This window comes from Sorghum bicolor, chromosome 6 (assembly GCF_000003195.3).
Source record: "Sorghum bicolor cultivar BTx623 chromosome 6, Sorghum_bicolor_NCBIv3, whole genome shotgun sequence".
NCBI lineage: Eukaryota > Viridiplantae > Streptophyta > Magnoliopsida > Poales > Poaceae > Sorghum > Sorghum bicolor.
Window position 1 is genome coordinate 45,527,039 of NC_012875.2, and position 21,107 is coordinate 45,548,145.

A 21,107-nucleotide genomic window follows, 5' to 3' on the forward strand; every position below is an offset into this window, starting at 1 on the left:
GGCAATCATGTCACCTCTGCTAATCCAAAAACCTGTTCTGTGTAAACCGGTAGTAGTGATACTGAATCCTTAGGCATATGTGTGGTTAATTGAGTAGCAACTAGTAGATTAACCTTAGTGGAGTCAACTTACTAGCTCATATGGATTCAAAAGAAGTTGAAATACAATAGTCTAACAAGTAACAAGCTAGTATAGAAAAATATGTAAGCATAGACACATGAGTCATAGATAAGTGTGTGAGCTTAGCTCTTAGCGAAGAACTAGCTTATTATTTTGTTTCTTTTTTAGCGAACAAAATATTTTATGAGTTAGCTCTTTTTAACACTGTTCAAGCTGTCCTTAGTACCTTGATAACACGTCATCAATAGTAGTAGTGGTATGCTACTACATTCACAAGATACTGCCAAGCTGCAAATGATTACCATAGCCATCATTAAGCCTCAGGATCAAAGATACTATGTACTCCTTCCATATCGCAATTAGAAGTCGCTTAGGATAGCATTGTGCATATCAATGAGTGATTAATTAGAGGGGATTTCCTTCTTTGCCCTTATTAAATAAGGTTGTGGGTGTTCCTATATAACAATTCTTCGCAGTCCAAGTGGTAAGCACTCTGTGCCCCGAGGCTGGAGGTTGAAGCGCCCCTGGAAAACCAGGAACTTAAATGTGATACAATACTAGTCCCAGGAGGCTAGTAACACATTTATTACATCAGATAAGTTTCAGCGCAGTAGTCTCGGAAAGCGTGGACAAGGAAGGCACGCTATAATAATAAGACACCAAAATACAACATAGGTCCAAAGGACCCAGAAACAAACGATATCACAATCGAACATCTGACGAGTCCCAATGCCACAGGCTTAGTTGGGTGCAGACACGACCTTACTCGAACGCCACTTCGGGATCGAAGTCCGGATCTTCCTCTGTTTAATAAAGCAAGGATGAGTACAAAGTACTCAGCAAATCCAACCTTACCCTACGGAAGGGGATAATGATATATATGCATATGGATAAATCAAGGATGATGCTTAGTTTTATTTGCATAAAGCTATCTTTTTACACATGCAAGGTTTCAGTTCACAAATACTGTTGTAAAAGACCTCTTTTTCCATATATGATAGTATTTCTGAAAATGGGGGTTTGATCACAATTTTAAGTGTTGTTGAACCCTTGTTCCCACAACACAATGGCAGTCAACCATTTATTTCTAAAATCACACTCACTCTCATGTTTTCACTCATACCAACCAATCTAGTTGTTGAAACTAAACCATAACCCGTCCGAGACCGCGGACACGGCTATCCAGATAGATTTACATTCTGCAGAGGTTGTACACTTTTCCCACAAGTAGGATACTATAACTTACACCGTCGTGCAAGCACAGATCCATCAAAGTCATTACCCTCCATAGCTAAGTAATGGCGCTCACCACGGAAACACTAAGGTCACATCTCATGATACCACAATAATTCACAAAGCTCTTTTCATATATTTCAACAATTTTACATACATCACTTAGTGTCCCGTTGCACACCTGCCTCTAGGAGATTGCCATACTAACTAGAGGGATTTAGACTAAGCCTTTCCCATGCAAGGCGAGTGGTTGTACGATAAATGAGTTAGGCAAGATGAATCATCAACTCAGTCCTTAATCGAGACAAGGCGGATATCTTCACGCTTAACCCCGCAAGGTATAAGCCACAACACCAGGGCATCCCCAAAAAAGATCCCATCCGCCCCATCTCTATAGTAATCACATCTAAAACTTGTTCATTAACCCTTTCATAATACCCACAATTTATTTTCACCACTCACACCTTTTACTTTTAAAATCATTATATTTGAAAAATATAGCGATGAGTATCCATGATGAGTAACCAGTCCTAAGCATACTAAATAATAATATTTCTGTCATAGCATATTATTTGTTTCTAGGTTCGAACAAGACAATTACCGGGTAATATCAATTCAAGGATGGCTATTCAACTGGTTTTAACTAAGCAACAAAAATACTTCGTACATATATCGTACATGCAATATTTAAAACGGCTTCTACGGGTTGTGTTTAAAAATAGGATCAATATGCATCAAAGGGGATCGGTTGGACTTGCCTCCGTCGGCGTCCTCGGCAAACTCCTGCTGACAGTCCGGGTCCTCGGCGTCAAACTCGCGGTACTCGTTTCCAACGTTCTCGTTTTCCGGCTCGTTCACTCCGTCAGCTAAAATACGCGACGAACGACACAGACAACAAGCACAGATAAATAATCATATAAATTCAAATGAGCTCCAAAAATCATGAAATTAATATGGGAGGTGGATCATGATTTTAGATGAATTTAGGAAAAAGAATTATTAAAATCAGAGTTAGCATATGGTATTTGTAAAATGGCCGGACTTTAATCATACGAAAAAGGCTAACAATGATTAAGGAATGGATGCTTCACGTGGGCATTTGTTTGGCTGGTAGTGCATGCATGCATGTACTATTTGGTGAAGTTAATGCTTATGGCCCACGCATGCATGGTTAGAGAGAAATTAGCAGGGGTCATTAGAGCTCGTCTGTATGTCATGGTTCTATTCGTGGAGTTCTTGGCAGTGAACCGGTACAGACAAATACAAGGAAAAATACAGAAAAATACTACAGAAAGACAGAGAAGAGCAAGAAGATGCTCATGAGCTGCTCACCTCGTCTTGCGACGACAGTCGAGCTCGGCTTGTGCATATGGCCGTATACGGTATACGCGAAGTGAGAGTGAGTGAGCGAGTGAGTGAACGTGCTTCTCGGGTGGTGAGAGTGAGCACCCGAGGCTGGCTTTTTATAGCCAGAGGAGTGAGGTTATGCCTCTGGTGCTCAGCTTCGTGCCATTAGAATTGCTACTGTAGTGCATGGCTACACAGGACGACAGAACGGTGGACGGTGCCTAATTTTCATGCAAATGGCAATGTCTCATTTGCATGCACGGTGCGTGCAAATGGACGGTGCCTAATCACCATGTCCTTGCATGCAGGTGCATGCAAATGGACGGTGCATGCTCGTCCTGCATGCATGTATGCATGAGATATATATTCGTGTAGGTGCACTGCTATGTTTTCTTGCATGTAAGCTTGCTGGTACTCGCTGTTATTTGTGCGCGAAAAATATGGATGGATTAGATGGAGATACTATAGAGCTCAAATTATTTTATAGTTTTTGAAATATATTTTGAAAATAATTTTTAATACGAGCGATTTTTGAATGTGAATTTTTGGGATGTTACAAACCTACCCCACTTAAATGGAATCTCGTCCTCGAGATTCGGCTGGGTCCTAAATAGATGAGGAAACTATTTTCTCAGGGCATCTTCTCTTTCCCATGTTGCTTCTGCTTCAGTGTGTCTACTCCACTGAACACGACAAATTCGGACTGTTATCGTTCGAGTTTGCTTGGTGACTGTATCTAGGATTTTTATTGGCACTTCTTGATATCTTAGGTCGTCTTGTAAATCAACAGTGTCTGGCGATATTTGTTCCTCTGGTACTCTGAGACATTTCTTCAATTGGGAGACATGAAACACATTGTGTATATCTGACATTTCTTCAGGTAGCCGATTACGATAGGCTACAGCACCAATCCTCTGTAGTACTTGATATGGTCCAATATACTGAGGTGCTAGCTTGCCTCTAACTTGGAACCTTCGAGTTTCTCGAATAGGAGAGACTTTGACATACACAAAATCTCCAACTGCAAAACTTAACTCTCGTCTTCTTTTATCAGAATAGCTCTTTTGACGTGATTGTGCCTCTTTCAATTTTTCTCTGATTTCAGCTATACGATCTTCTGCTTCCTTTATAAGGGCTGGTCCAAGCAAGGTTCGTTCTCCAACTTCTGACCACATCAATGGGGTTCTACATTTTCTTCCATACAGGGCCTCAAAAGGTGACATGCCCAAACTAGCTTTGTAACTATTATTATAGGAGAACTCTGCATAAGTTAGGCATTTCTCCCAATCTTTACCATACGTGAGCACACATGCTCTTAGCATATCTTCCATAATCTGATTTATTATTTCAGTTTGACCATCTGTTTGAGGATGATAAGCTGAGCTAAAATCTAGCTTGGTTCCCATAGCTTCACGCAAACTTTTCCAGAACTTAGAGGTAAATTGGGTACCTCGGTCAGATACAATCCTACTTGGCACACCATGCAATTTGACTATGTTATCCACATATAACTGGGCTAACTTGTCTCCACTATACTTGGTGTGCACAGGTATGAAGTGAGCAACCTTGGTAAGGCGGTCCACTATTACCCATATTGAATTATTTTCTTTCAATGTTTTGGGTAATCCATTCACAAAATCCATGCCTATCTCATCCCATTTCCAAACAGGAATAGGCAATGGCTGGAGCAAGCCTGCTGGTTTTTGATGCTCTGCTTTAACCCTTTGGCAAACATCACATTGTGCAACAAATCGTGCCACATCAGCCTTCATGTCATTCTACCAATATCTTTCTTTTAGGTCCATGTACATCTTGGTGGCACCATGGTGGATAGAATAAGTTGAGTTATGGGCTTCATCAAGGATTAATTCTTGAAACTTTCCCTCCTTGGGCACACAAATCCTATTTTTATACCACAATACTCCTTTGTTATCCACTCTAAAGTATGGAGCTTTATTTTCTCCAGTTTGCTCACGAATCTTCATCAGATCCTTATCCTTATGTTGTGTATGCTTGATTTCTTCCACAAGAGTTGGCTGCACCATCAGACTGCCATTTTGAGGTTGACGTACTATATGCATGTTCAACTGTGCTATCTCTTCTTGTAGGTGAGTGTTCTTAGGCACCAACTGCTGACCATATGACCTTCTGCTTAGGGCATCTGCTACCACGTTGGCCTTTCCTGGGTGGTAATGAATCTCAAGGTTGTAGTCCTTGATTAACTCCAACCATCTTCTTTGCCTTAGGTTCAAGTCTGACTGTGTGAAGATGTACTTCAAACTCTTGTGATCAGTGTAGATTTCACACTTGTTTCCAATGAGGTAGTGCCTCCAAATCTTGAGAGCATGTACTATAGCTGCTAACTCCAAATCATGGGTAGGGTAATTTTGCTCATGAGGTCTAAGCTGACGGGATGCATAAGCAACCACTTTTCCTCCTTGCATGAGAACACATCCTAAACCTTGTCTTGAGGCATCACAGTATATGATAAAATCTTGGTGAATGTCTGGCAAGGTTAACACTGGTGCTGTTGTTAGTCTCTTCTTCAACTCTTGGAAACTCTTCTCACATGATTCTGTCCAAGTGAATTTCTTATCCTTCCTAAGAAGCTCTGTCATGGGTCTGGCTATCTTGGAAAATCCTTCTATAAACCTTCGATAATATCCAGCTAATCCAAGAAAACTTCTAACCTCACTCACATTGGTGGGTTGCTCCCAATGGGAGACAGCTTCGACTTTCTCAGGGTCAACTGCAACTCCTTCATCTGTCAAGATATGGCCTAGAAATGCAACCTTCTCAAGCCAAAATTCACACTTGCTGAATTTAGCATACAACTTATGTCTTCTTAGCTTTTCCAACACTACTCTCAAGTGTTGCCCATGTTCTTCAGCACTCTTAGAGTAGATAAGTATGTCATCAATGAAGACTACAACAAACTTATCTAACTCTTCCATGAATACCTTATTCATGAGGTTCATGAAATAGGCAGGGGCATTGGTTAATCCAAAAGACATCACTGTAAACTCATATTGTCCATATCTGGTTACAAAGGCTGTCTTGGGGACATCACTATTCTTGATCTTGAGTTGGTGATAACCTGATCTCAAATCGATCTTAGAGAAATACTTGGCTCCTTTAAGCTGATCAAAAAGATCATCTATCCTTGGCAGGGGATACTTATTCTTGATGGTGACTTCATTTAGGGACCTATAATCCACACACATCCTCATACTTCCATCTTTCTTCTTCACAAACAAGACTGGGGCTCTCCATGGTGAAGAACTAGGTCTAATATAACCTTTCTGCTGTAATTCTCTTAGCTGCTCTTTTAGTTTAGCTAACTCTGCCGGAGCCATTCTGTAAGGTCTCTTGCCTATGGGGGTATTCCCAGGGATAAGATCAATGATGAACTCTATATCCCTATCTGGTGGCATTCCAGGTAGTTCCTCAGGAAATACATCAGGGTATTCTTGCACTATTGGTACTCCCTCTATGGTCCTTGCATCCAAGTTGAAGACCATTGGATTAACTTTAGACCCTCGGGTTTGGCATTTCACTTTAATCCCTTCATGGTTAACTAATGATACTTCCTTGGTTGCACAACTAATAATTCCATTGCGTCTGGTTAACCAATCCATTCCAAGGATAACATCTATTCCTTTGGACTTGAGCACTACTAAGTCTGCTAAGAAAACTACCCCACTTAGAATGATCCTTACATTTGAACAACCTAGATGACATTTGATGTCAGACCCAGGTGTTTGGGTTATTAGGGGTAACTTTAGTAGTACTGTGGGTATTTGACGCTTCTCAACAAAACTTGATGATATGAATGAATGTGATGCTCCAAAATCGAATAATACTGTTGCAAGTACTGAATTGACTAAGAACTCACCAAGTACCACTCCTGAAGCAGTCTGAGCATCCTGAGCATGAATATGGTTGACACGAGCTCTACCATAGGATTGTTGAGGTTGCTTCATCATCTAGCTATTATTGTTGGTGTTTCCATTGTTGCGAGGGAAACCACGGTTGACTCCAGACACTGCACGTCTTGGTCCATTAACAGTGTGGGACTGAGTGGATACTGCTGGTGGGTTGTTCTTGTAGGGACAGTTGGCGATGTAGTGTCCAGTCTCATGGCAATTAAAGCAAGTCCTAACATTGTTTGTGACTTGACCAGTGCTGTTCTGTTGAGTCTTGCCATAAGTTTGATTCTGATAGGTTGTCTTAGGTTGATATGATGACTGCATTTGGTTATTGGAGACACTAGCAGGAGAGCGAAACTGCATTGGGGCTTGAGTCCGCTGGCTTGGTTGGCTAAAGGTTTTCAGCCTCTGGGATCTAGCACCATCTTGAACCTTGCGCTCCAGAAACTTGCGCTTGTTCTTTCCTTTCTTCAGTCTTGGCCACATCAGTCAGAATGGCCTTGTTCATCAAGGTGTTGAAGTCTGGATAGATCTGTGGGGTCATGAGGGTTCTAAGCTCACAGGTCAATCCTTCTATGAACTTTGTCTGCTTCTTGACATCAGTGTTGACCAATTCTGGGGCATAACGAGACAACTCAGTGAATTGGAAGATGTATTCACTTAGGGTTTTATTTCCTTGCTTCAAGTTGCGAAATTCATCAGCTTTCAGCTTCATGATCCCATCTGGAATGTGGTACCGGCGGAACTCATCCACAAATTCTTCCCATGTGATTGTGTTGGCATTGTCCACAGCTCCACTATAGGCTTCCCACCAAGAAAGGGCAATTCCTGTCAGCTGAGAGATGCTAGCAGAACTCTATCCCTTCCATCGCAGTGGATTGTGTCCAACTTCCTTTCAATCACCTTAAGCCAATCATCTGCTTCCATGGGGTTGTCAAATCCGGTAAAGGTGGGTGGCTTAAGCCTCATGAACTCAGTCATCTTGTCTTGGACTTCGGCTCCACGGTTGTTCCTGGGGCGGTTCATGCCTTGAGCCAAGGTCTCTAGAAGGCGAGTCTGAGTTACCATGACTTGTGCTAAGTCAATTACTGGAGGAGGGGGCAAGTCATCTCCTTCATTATGGTTCCTAGTCTGACTCACTTCATCTTCATGAATACCATCAACATTTGCGTTGGCTTGACTTTCATTTGGATTTTGGCTTTATCTACTAGCTGCACGACCACTTGGTTGAGAGCGGGTAGCTGGTTTATGAGGCATCTGTTGGTTAAGATGAGAAAGCATTAGATAAGGGTTAGATCTATTGAGTGATGTTGTTTTTTTGTTAAGACGCTATATTTTAAAAAGGTGCAAGTTTTAAGACTTGCTATCCCGTAAGGGAACAACATGGAGCACTCAATTATTTAGCACAACCAACAAGCACAAATATATATTTTGAATAAGAGGGCGGTCTACAACATAGTAATGGAGGAAATAAGCGTACTACAATACGATTCATCTACTTTGGGGGTTGAACAAAAGTGAAGTAAACTTCACTTCCCCAAGACATAAGGAGGAACTAGGTGCTACTATTCTTCAACTTCTTCGGATAGAACGACTTCATTCCCTTGGTGTTGAGGAGGATCATGCTTCCGGCATTTGTGGTTCTTCTTTTGGACTAAGAGGTGGGTCACCGTCTTCTTTTGGTGGTGGCTGGGTGAGGAGGGGAAATCCTTCTTCCTTACTGGGCTCCAACTCTAAAGCTTCATGAGAGGCTTCTGTGGGTAGGGGAGCTGATGGCCCTTCTATGTCCATCTTTCTTTTGGTTTTTAGGGACATGATTGGGATACCTTTTAGGACTATGGGCTCTTGGTCTTCCTTTGCTAACATCCTTCTTTTGATCCTGGTGATAAGGTAGGCATCCTTCAACTCCTGAGCATGGCGGTCTTCAGCTGCCTTCAAGACTTCAGCAATGGCGGTTTCACGACTCTCGGCTGCAGCTGCTTGGGCCTGAGCTTCTGCAAGCTGCACATGGAGCTTTCTAACTATGATCTCGGCTTCCTGCGCACGATGGATGCACTTCCTTAACTCTGAGGCCTGCTCATCATATTGCTTATTTAGAGCAAGAAGGTACGTGGTCATGAATACCACAGTTGGGTCATCTTCAAGTGAGTAACGTCCTTGCAAGAGCTCCATGCGGGTCCTCCAAACTGGTCGGTCTTTTTCATCGGGTCGAAAGAACCTCATGGGTGTACGGGTGATGGGCTTCTCGTAGATCTGGCATAGGTACCTCAAGACTTTGCGGGCGACGGCTTGATATGTATCTGCAAACCGAAACCCGGTCGCAGTCATGCTCCAAGCTTCAGCTATATTAGGGAAGTCCTCACTTTTCCCAATATAGACGGTAACTTCACACCGCTCGGTCTCATGCTCTTCATATTCTCTGCCTTCATATTCTGGGCGATCCTTGATTCCAAGTTTCTGCATGGTAGCATACAAGAGCTTGGGAAAGCCTTCTACACTTAGACAGTAACTGCTGGTCCAAACTCCTTCTGCCATCTGAGAGACATAGATGAGAGTAAATATTTTTTTTTTCAAATAGAGGGAAGAGGGTAAGAACTTTTGTAAAATATATTTATTTAGTAAAATACTGGTCCAGAAAAGCCTAAGGTCGCGTCCTACAGCCAACTACGGCTCTGATACCACCTGAAGCGCCCCTGGAAAACCAGGAACTCAAATGTGATACAATACTAGTCCCAGGAGGCTAGTAACACATTTATTACATCAAATAAGTTTCAGCGCAGTAGTCTCGGAAAGCGTGGACAAGGAAGGCACGCTATAATAATAAGACACCAAAATACAATATAGGTCCAAAGGACCCAGAAACAAACGATATCACAATCGAACATCTGACGAGTCCCAATGCCACAGGCTTAGTTGGGTGCAGACACGACCTTACTCGAACGCCACTTCGGGATCGAAGTCCGGATCTTCCTCTGTTTAATAAAGCAAGGGTGAGTACAAAGTACTCATCAAATCCAACCTTACCCTACGGAAGGGGATAATAATATATATGCATATGGACAAATCAAGGATGAGGCTTAGTTTTATTTGCATAAAGCTATCTTTTTACACATGCAAGGTTTCAGTTCACAAATACTGTTGTAAAAGACCACTTTTTCCATATATGATAGTATTTCTGAAAATGGAGGTTTGATCACAATTTTAAGTGTTGTTGAACCCTTGTTCCCACAACACAATGGCAGTCAACCATTTATTTCCAAAATCACACTCACTCTCATATTTTCACTCATACCAACCAATCTAGTTGTTGAAACCAAACCATAACCCGTACGAGACCGCGGACACGGCTATCCAGATAGATTTACACTCTGCAGAGGTTGTACACTTTTCCTACAAGTAGGATACCATAACTTACACCGTCGTGCAAGCACAGATCCATCAAAGTCATTACCCTCCATAGCTAAGTAATGGCGCTCATCACGGGAACACTAAGGCCACATCTCATGATACCATAATAATTCACAAAGCTCTTTTCATATATTTCCACAATTTTACATACATCACTTAGTGTCCCGTTGCACACCTGCATCCAGGAGATTGCCATACTAACTAGAGGGATTTAGACTAAGCCTTTCCCATGCAAGGCGAGTGGTTGTACGATAAATGAGTTAGGCAAGATGAATCATCAACTCAGTCCTTAATCGAGACAAGGCGGATATCTTCACGCTTAACTCCGCAAGGTATAAGCCACAACACCAGGGCATCCCAAAAGAGATCCCATCCGCCCCATCTCCATAGTAATCACATCTATAACTTGTTCATTAACCCTTTTATAATACCCACAATTTATTTTCACCACTCACACCTTTTACTTTTAAAATCATTATATTTAAAAAATATAGCGATGAGTATCCAGGATGAGTAACAAGTCCTAAGCATACTAAATAATAATATTTCTGTCATAGCATATTATTTGTTTCTAGGTTCGAACAAGACAATTACCGGGTAATATCAATTCAAGGATGCCTATTCAACAGGTTTTAACTAAGCAGCAAAAATACTTCGTACATATATCGTACATGCAATATTTAAAACGGCTTCTACGGGTTGTGTTTAAAAATAGGATCAATATGCATCAAAGGGGATCGGTTGGACTTGCCTCCGTCGGCGTCCTCGGCAAACTCCTGCTGACAGTCCGGGTCCTCGGCGTCAAACTCGCGGTACTCGTTTCCAACGTTCTCGTTTTCCGGCTCGTTCACTCCGTCAGCTAAAATACGCGACGAACGACACAGACAACAAGCACAGATAAATAATCATATAAATTCAAATGAGCTCCAAAAATCATGAAATTAATATAGGAGGTGGATCATGATTTTAGATGAATTTAGGAAAAAGAATTATTAAAATCAGAGTTAGCATATGGTATTTGTAAAATGGCCGGACTTTAATCATACGAAAAAGGCTAACAATGATTAAGGAATGGATGCTTCACGTGGGCATTTGTTTGGCTGGTAGTGCATGCATGCATGTACTATTTGGTGAAGTTAATGCTTATGGCCCACGCATGCATGGTTAGAGAGAAATTAGCAGGGGTCATTAGAGCTCGTCTGTATGTCATGGTTCTATTCGTGGAGTTCTTGGCAGTGAACCGGTACAGACAAATACAAGAAAAAATACAGAAAAATACTACAGAAAGACAGAGAAGAGCAAGAAGATGCTCATGAGCTGCTCACCTCGTCTTGCGACGACAGTCGAGCTCGGCTTGTGCGTATGGCCGTATACGGTATACGCGAAGTGAGAGTGAGTGAGCGAGTGAGTGAACGTGCTTCACGGGTGGTGAGAGTGAGCACCCGAGGCTGGCTTTTTATAGCCAGAGGAGTGAGGTTATGCCTCTGGTGCTCAGCTTCGTGCCATTAGAATTGCTACTGTAGTGCATGGCTACACAGGACGACAGGACGGTGGACGGTGCCTAATTTTCATGCAAATGGCAATGTCTCATTTGCATGCACGGTGCGTGCAAATGGACGGTGCCTAATCACCATGTCCTTGCATGCAGGTGCATGCAAATGGACGGTGCATGCTCGTCCTGCATGCATGCATGCATGAGATATATATTCGTGTAGGTGCACTGCTATGTTTTCTTGCATGTAAGCTTGCTGGTACTCGCTGTTATTTGTGCGTGAAAAATATGAATGGATTAGATGGAGATACTATAGAGCTCAAATTATTTTATAGTTTTTGAAATATATTTTGAAAATAATTTTTAATGCGAGTGATTTTTGAATGTGAATTTTTAGAATGTTACAGAGGACGGACCTGTACTGGAATTGCATGGCACGCAACGTGCGTGTGGAGAGGGCGAGCGACACTATTAACATGTGGGCGCGGGAGCCAAAGCGTGCGTGCGAAGAGGGAAAGCAGCACTATTAACATGCGGGCGCGGGAGCCGAAGCGCTAAGGGTCATTCGTGTTAAATTTCAAGCCGCAGAACCAAAACGACTTCCTTTGCCAAAGTCGTTATCTCGTCCAGAACAACTTCTATTAACGATACAGAGGGAGTAATGAATTACTCTACTACGTTTGGTTACACGCGGGTTATGGTGGATACAACGACTAACTTCACTAGCTAACTGTCGTCAAAGAAAAAAAGAATCACTAGCTAGCAATATTTGAAAAGGGATTTGGCCTAAACAACAAAAGTCCAGACAAAGACCTGTTGACGAGTTAGCCTGTGGTTAGTAGGACTTGGATAGTAACGTGACTAAACCGGTGCTACCAAGACAATTGGACCATATTGGTAGTCCCTCACCACTTTACGGGCCCCTACTTAATTAACCTGTCAATCAAGTTCAACCTGTGAGAGGTACTCTCTCCATTTCAAAAAAATGTCGTTACTATAAGTTCGTGATGATCAAACTTTCTTAAATATAACTAGATTTATAAAAAAATATTAATAACATTAATTTGTATCTTCATATAGATTCATTATAAAAATATATTTAGTGATTCATGTAATGATTTTAATTGTACGCCACAAATGTTAATATTTTCTTTTATATATATTTGTTTAGGTATCTAAATTCCCAGAAAGTGAGAATGATACTAGGGAGTATCTATCATTCAACTGTATTGGTGATGTTTTTCAGGTGTTTGTATTTTGTCGGCAATTGTCTCTTTTTTCAGGTGTTTGTATTTTCAGGTGATGCATGAAACAACCAAGTCGATCCGTACCAGAAGAAAACAAAGCATGTAAGGACAAGAATATCCACAGTCTGAAGAGGTGTAGGTGTATTAATTAGTATAGTAGACAGTAGGCTGCCAGTTTTTCCACAGAATAACAGAGCACATGATTGCCAATAGGAAGATAGGCCTTGTTTAGTTCCGAAAAGTGAAAAGATTTCGGCACTGTAGCACTTTCGTTTGTTTGTGACAAATATTATTTAATTATGGACTAACTAGGATCAAAAGATTCGTCTCGTGATTTACAGCTAAACTGTGTAATTAGTTTTTGTTTTCGTCTATATTTAATGTTTCATGTATGTGCCACAAGATTCGATGTGACGGGAAATCTTGAAAACTTTTTGGTTTTCAGGTTGAACTAAACAAGGCCATAGCCATTTTAGCACAGAATAATTAACGAGGAGCACAAGGATTTGCTGCCCATCCCCCCAGAACAGAGTACAAGAGCAATATGTCATGTCAACAATAGCCAATTAGCTTACCCGAGTTACCTCAGGATCAAGACAAACACAGAGCAAGGGCCGAAAGAAACAATTTGGGCGACCAGGGCTCTTTTTTTTTACAACATCGACCAGGGCCAATTGTGTACCCACGAGTACCAACTTCCAACACCATGATGCCATGGCAGAGCCACCAAGGCCATACATGCCCCCCCACCCCCACCACCCATTTGAGACCATGTTCGATTGATCTTTTTTATAATTACATTCATTTGATCTTGAGATGGGAAGGATTGAAGAGCATAGAGAAGAATTTTGACTCATAAGGAATTGAATCCTTCTCAATTCTCTTAGTTTTGAGGACACAACATGCCTATTATTACAATTTTTTTAGAAAATGAAAGAACATCTAGCTTGATCTTCACAAGAGAGAAATAAGACCAAAATTATTATTATAGGACACGAATGCTTAAAAACAAAAATAATTCTATATACCAAATAAAGGGAGGCAAACAAGATAATTGCCATAGCAAGCAAAGACAGTGTTATTTGTTTTCATCACAATGTTGTAATTGGCTCAATGACGAAGCTAATAAGTTCCTAGGAGTAAGACCTGCATAAAGTTTTTAGGTTTACACAGAAACAATTTTATTTTATTTCTTGTCAACCAAATAGAACAAAGACTTATGTCCTTGTTAGTAAAAACAATGTATTTTTTCCTCCATGTTTACACCATCTTTAAAAGGATTCGTAACATGAAGTGGAACAATACAAAAAACAACCAACAAACCCAACCAAAGAGCCTTTGCCAGAAAACAATCAAAATAAAAAGGTGTAGAATTGTTTCATTGTCACGGGGATCCTGTTTTCTTCCCAAATCCTGGTGTTCTAGACACGCGGACATGTTACCTAGTTATGTTCATTGATGAAGATACAAATTAGCACAACTCTACTTCACCGGTGGATTAGCTTGTTTTGTTTCGGCTCTCCAAGTAGCTCTACTGGTGGAGCTAAAGTTGTTTTAGTAAAAGTGTCAAATGTTTAGTAAAATAGCTCCTTAGGATAGATAAAAAGACTAAAATGTCCATAATATCCTTTTCTTGTTTTTCCTTACTTTTTAAAACAACTTCTTTTTTATTTTTTCCCTCATCACCTATTTCTCCTTCCCTTCACTCCTCTCTCTCTCTTCCTTATCCACTCACGCCACCTCCTTGGTCAACCACCCCGCACCCTAGTAACTTTGCCTCGCTCGCCTGAAGCCGGCGTCTCCACCACCTTTGCCATTGTGCCTTTGTCTGTCCTAATGCCTCTTTTACCTCTACTCTGTGCTTATTTGTTCGCTCCATGCTTTGCTCATACGAAGTTGAAGTATTTTGAGGAGCGCCTCGTGCCCAGATCAAGGAGCTGAGAAGCCACATTTCTTTTTTCCCATAAAGGATTCTAGGTTTAAAGAACATGAATCGGGATAAAGCGGCGTTAAGCATAGGCCTTTGACCATGTCTAGTAGGCGGAGTCGTGGAGCTACCTATAGAGTAGCTCGAGAAGCGCTACCAAAGGCCTGGGGGTGAAGTCGGTATTGAGTGGCTATCTTTAATTAAGGATGCACATTGGCGGACTCACGGGGAGGGGGGGGGGGCTGGGGTGGCTGCAGCCCCCTCTTGGGCTCAAACAAAATTTAACAGATTTTCTTTTTAGTAAAAGACTCCATGTATTTAGTATTTTTCTATGTTTATTCTATGAATCTTTACTTTTGAGCACTTTAAATCAATATTGAATTATCAATCTTAGCTATATCTATTAGTGTACTGGATTGAGCGAGTAAAAATTTTTTATAGCTATGTTATTTAGCCCCCTCTTGATCCGTTTCTAGGTGCACCACTGAGGATCATATCTTTTTAGGTTAGTGCAGAGCAGCAAAGGCATAGGCAGGCTTACCCCTACTCTAAGAAAGATGACACACGCCTGCCGACTTACCGAGCTGAAACAAAAGCTTAAAAGATTTGCCTAGATGCTGGCTCCGTGATTATCTTGTTGCACATTCCGGCCACAGGGGCTCATCAGAGACGACGGAGAAACAGAAGTACAGGTCTTGTTTAGTTCACCCCGAAAACCAAAAAGTTTTCAAGATTTCCCGTCACATCGAATCTTGTGTCACATGCATGAAACATTAAATATAAACGAAAACAAAAACTAATTACACAGTTTAGCTGTAAATCACGAGACGAATCTTTTAATCCTAGTTAGTCCATGATTGAATAATATTTGTTACATACCAACGAAAATGCTACAGTACCGAAAACTTTTCACTTTCCGGGAGGCCATAGCTTCGTCATCAGTACGTCGATCACCTGGGCCCATGGAAGGGTCAGGTCGCCCCACGTGTAGCTCTGCTGCCACCAGCAGCCATGACTGGGCTGCCCCAGCCAGTATCAAGTGGACCTATAGCCTAATCCTGCATGTTCTGCCGAAAAGGGGGACACGGCATGCATAAAATGAAACATCCTTCCTCCCTAAAAAGGAGAGGGCAGGGCATCAGTGTGCATGAGCTTGGGCAGCGTGAATGAAGTGACTGAATGATTGTCTGTCATTATTAGACTCCATGGCGACAGAGATCGAGCTGCTGCAGGTATACTTACTGGAAGATTCTGACGATCAGGAGGATTATGATTATCCTTCTTGCGATTATTTAAGCTGCGCCTGCACCAAGTTTAGCAGCAGCATCTATCTTACCAAATACCAACAACTGTTAGGAAGCACAGCACAGCACACACTATACTACTGGTCAGTGTATATATTATTGATCCATTGAAGCAAGGGGGGGTTGAACAACTCAGTACAATATTGACAAGAGTGCTCGCTATCAGTGGAAAAAGCCTTTTTTGTGCAAGCGATGTGTGTCCCTTACCCATTGGCTTGGCGCTTACTTAGCAAGGCGGTATTTGCCAAAAGATTTGGACAGGCCAGCAGGCCAGTGTAGGCATGCATCGCCACCAGCATCGCTGTCATAATGTATGGTGGTAAATTTCTCTGCCACACGCCAGCCTGTTTCAAACTGACCATGGAGCTGAGACATGGGATGCAAGGTAAACTTGAAAATGATGATTGATAAGCCTCTTTTTGACGCGGCGGTTTTTGCGAAAACGGGTATACACAGAATGGATAGGTGAAAAGGGCACATGGGTCGGAAATTAAATGGAAGTTGAGTGGCTTCATGCCCAAGTGATGCTCCCTGATCTGTACTTTCCCACAGCTCCACTGAACTCTCTGATATATACCTTTTAGTTTGGTGGGTAATGGAATCGGTATGTTTTATATGTGCCACAAGTGATAGTAGCAAAGCAATGGTCAAGAGGCATGCTGGTTGTGACGCCTGAATGACATGAGGAGTACTGTTGCAGCACTAATAAAGATCCACTATAGGTGTAGGGGTAGCAGCATGGTCAATTTATGGTGGAAATTTTAGGAAGTAGTTAGTTACTTAGTTTCGATGATAAAAGTCGACAGTACTTTCTTACTTTCAGATGCATCCTGCTAAGCTTCACGAAGAAATCAAGATGTTAAAATCTGGTGCAAACCAGCATGTTTCTTGGTACATGATGAAGTGACAAGAAGTTGAGAGCCTAGAGCCCTAGACTATACCTTTCAAATGACTATACAGAGTACGAGTATAGCACTCACCTCCCTGGGTACAGTACTGAAACCTCAACCTCAAGTCGATTGCTTAAGAGTTACATGATGACGTTATTATACCCAGGGAATTGAAGTTGACTGTTCAAGAAGTACAACATATGTATGTATGCAAATCATAGCTGCGTTGGAAAACAAGCTTCATCAAGTTACTATTTGCCTTATAATTGATTGACATCTATATATATCTACATGATGTCCAGCACACATCAACGTAACTGTAAGCATGTCAAAGCTTCTGTCTAATCAGCACAATAATTTAATGGCAACATCTTTTTTTTTTCACACAACTTGCGCGCGCAATCAAAACATGTCAAGGACTGATTCTGTCAGCTCACCTAGCTTTCCATTCACACATATCCTGATTTCAGATATGGACGAGCACAAGAAGAAACCAATCACCTGGTATTACGTTCAATCGCGGTTTCTTGGGCAGCCATGATGTTTTGAAGTTGCATCTAATTAAAGTAGAACAGAAGCAATGTGGTATGATGATCCAAAGAGCCTGGAAATGAAATGAAATTGCAAATTAAATGTTCTATCTTGAGTATTAATATATACAGTATATGGTATCGAAGAGGAGTCAACGATAACACACGTTATAGAGAAGGGATGTTATCCTCATTAAGTGCTCCCATGACAGCATCATTGCTGAACAAGAACTGTTTCTCGCTCGCCTAATCATCTTTTACCAATAAAATAATGATGATGCACCATGCATGCATACATTCATTAATTCATTGATGGCCTTCCATATAGCACCGGATGGATCCTTCTCAATAGAACTGAACATCAAGGCAAGATATACACACTCCTCTCTCTTTATCCAACAGCAGCAGTCTTTGCAAGGCATGATTAAAAAAATGGAGAGGCTAAGAAATGAAAGCTGAACATCACTTGAGTTGCCAGGCTTCTGCCGCAGCCGCCTCAAAAACCTTTCGACGCTCCTTGAGATGCACGTCTCTCCCTCCCTAGCTATCTCCCAAACGCATACGGCGCCTATATAAGTAGTGCTAAGCCATCACACTAAGCAAAGCACTCGTCGTCTATTATTCCAGCATCCTGCTGCACCTCACCTCGCCATGGGGGGAGCTTCTAATTCTAACCTGCTTCCTCCTGGCTTCCACTTCTTCCCATCAGACGAAGAGCTCGTCGTCCATTTCCTCCGCCGCAAAGCCTCGCTCTTACCATGCCAGCCAGACATCGTCCCTACAGTGTGTATGAATCACTATGATCCATGGGAACTGAATGGTATGTATATATCTGACTGATTCCAAGCTGATGATATATTCATTCTTGTCAGGGTCCTGATTGCTAGCAACAAATCTTCTTTTTCTAGGCAAAGCACTTGGGGCAGGTAACCAGTGGTACTTCTTCAGCCATGCGAAGCACAGCAGGGTCACACCAAACGGGTACTGGAGCTCTGTTTGTGCAGACGAGACGGTGAGCAGTGGTGGCTGTAGTGTCGGTCTGAAGAAGACACTTGTCTTCTCCACTGGAGAGCCCTCTGAATCTGAGGGGACCGAGACCAACTGGATCATGCATGAGTATCACTTACTGGATGGGAGGAAGGGGATTAGCAGTAGCACTACCTCAACTAATAGTTCAAGCAAGAAATTGCATCACCCAAACACAGTAAGAGCTACTTGCATATATATGTTTTAATTTAATTGCTTCATCTAGCTAGCACTATTGTATTTGTACATATATACATATATGCATAGTTACTTATCTCAATAAGGGCAATAAAATACTTTCCTCATGATTGCAGGAGTCCAATAACTGGGTGATATGCCGAGTGTTTGATTCGACGACCGGTGGATCGCAAGCGAGCTGCCATGAGGAGGGTATGGAGCTTTCATGCTTAGATGAGGTGTTCCTATCCCTCGACGACTATGATGAAGTCAGTTTGTCAAATAATTAGAATCCTTATCACCAGAACAGGTAGTACTACTAGTAGGCCCCTAGCTACTACGATTTCAGAAGATCAAATGTTCATTCCATAGGTGTTTAGCCTTAAACACTGTGTCGAAACCACATATGTAATTATTCTCTCCTCATCAAAGGAGTCGAGGCACATGTATGTAACAAACTTGAGTTAGCTTTAGAAATATGGTTAGTGTGGATAATCCCCTATCCTAGAAGGTTTTTATTATGTTTGAGCATAAAAAGGCGCGATAACTATGTCTCCGAGTGTCTCTGTATGTATTAAAAAATATTACACAGGTGGGCTGCCTTGACTGTATGGGGAAGTGGTGCTGCATGAACTCATTGACTTGACAAACCAGTTACTGGATACACATGTACAGGTAGCCATTAACATTTGTAAATATTTGTTGGTGGATTGCAGTACATACGTAGTAGTGCACTGGCTTTAGATCACTAATATGGCTGTCATGCGTCGTTAGAAACTATGCTTAGTTAAAAACTAAAAAGGATGCTAGATTACTAGGAGAAACTAACTCGTTACTGCATATCCCTCCAGAACTTTAGCGCGCATGTCCTTGCTTTTCCTAGCTAGAAGACTTGGCTGGTCTAGCATATATGGAGTATATAATGAATGAGAGAATTCTACGTAGAAATTGATTTCTCAGGATGCCTGGCCTTTTTTTAAAAGACGGTTGGTGTTAGAGCCGCCTCTATAGTGATTCAACAAGCAAAGGAAATAATTAATGATATATAATTATGCCATGCCAGTGGTTAAATGTGTGCTATCATTTGAGTTGTACTCTTCTGATTATGTTTATGTTGATGGAGAACAACTTGGGATAAAGCAGAAGTATACATTATTCTGACTTTCAGAGACAAAAGGAACACATATATAACACAATGTAAGCTACAAGTTTCAAAAACATACTCTGTATTCCCCTTCGTTCCAAATTATAAGTCATTTTAGTTTTTTCTATATAGACACATTTTACTATATATCTAGACATAATATAAATCTAGGTGAGGAACGTGGGCTCGTAGGGCATGACGGAGAAGCACAACATGGTGTAGCCCCAAGTGGGCACTGTGGATGCGGCCTCGGAGATGATGTCATGGACTAGTGGCGGATCAAGGATGGGCGAGAGCAAACAGATCGAGTTCTCCAGGCGCGTCGTCCATGGTCACCGCCAGATCATGTGTAGGATTGTTTCGTATAGAGTGGCTCCTCACGCCGAGGTGGGCTAGTGGGTGCCGATGATGAGGGGGCTGCCTCTGCTGGCTTCTCAGTCAGGACCTCGATGGCCGGGCTAGGCCCTCGTGGATGGATGTGCATGGGCACACACGAGGAGTATTTTGGACGATACAAAAATACTACATCTTTAGGTGGGCCCCGGTTCATTTCAGGCATAGAAAATGGCATGGATAAGATGTAGGAACAATTGCAATGGCAAGTTTCTAAATAAGTAAATAGCAATGACATATCTCAGAAGCATGAAAATTATAATAGCATGGATCCAAATAACCCTTTTTATAATAGGGGGACAATTTTGGGTGGACTCACGAACACAAGAATCACGGAGAGGACGCTATGTTTTATCTTGGTCCGGGCTATCAGGGCCTACGTCCAACAGCTGATGATCCTTATACTTAAGCGCTTCCAAAATCTAGGGTTTACAACAGAGTGTGAGGGAGAGATATAGAGAGAGGGATTGATTTGGCAGGGGATCGCTCGGTGCTTATGCTAGATGGCCTTGCCATTGGTGGCGCCCCCCCCTTGCCAGAGAGGAGGAAGATGAGCAGAGGAAGGAGAGGGACTCTCATTGCCGCTCTCTAGGTGTCTCTGCTCTCAGTGCAGAGCACAAACTGAATGATGGCGGACTTGAAAGATCTGTCTAGGGTCATCTCGGAATCATCCACTCTCCTCTAGGATTTTGACCTCCCCTTATATATCGAGGTAGGTTGGGTACATGGCGGTTTGGAGAGCCTATGTTCTACATGTGTGAAAGCCCTAGTTTGGTTTTGGATAATTGATGAAACCCTAGTACTGACCTCTATACTAAGTGTGTGTAGATTTAATGAGGTTGGTACATGCCAAGTGATGGAGCAAGTGATGATGGTGATGACTACAAGATGATCAAGTGCTCAACTTGGAAAAGAAGAAAGAGAAAAACAAAACCATATG

At 41.9% G+C, this 21,107-nt stretch overlaps 1 protein-coding gene across 1 annotated transcript; it reads left to right on the forward strand.

Annotated features, from left to right (window-relative positions):
* Positions 17,959-19,241, forward strand: LOC110436208 (NAC domain-containing protein 104-like). The gene is made up of 3 exons (XM_021462647.1): positions 17,959-18,247; positions 18,336-18,631; positions 18,768-19,241. The coding sequence occupies exons 1-3, from the start codon at positions 18,079-18,081 to the stop codon at positions 18,918-18,920; spliced, it is 618 nt and encodes a 205-aa protein (XP_021318322.1). The 5' UTR covers positions 17,959-18,078; the 3' UTR covers positions 18,921-19,241.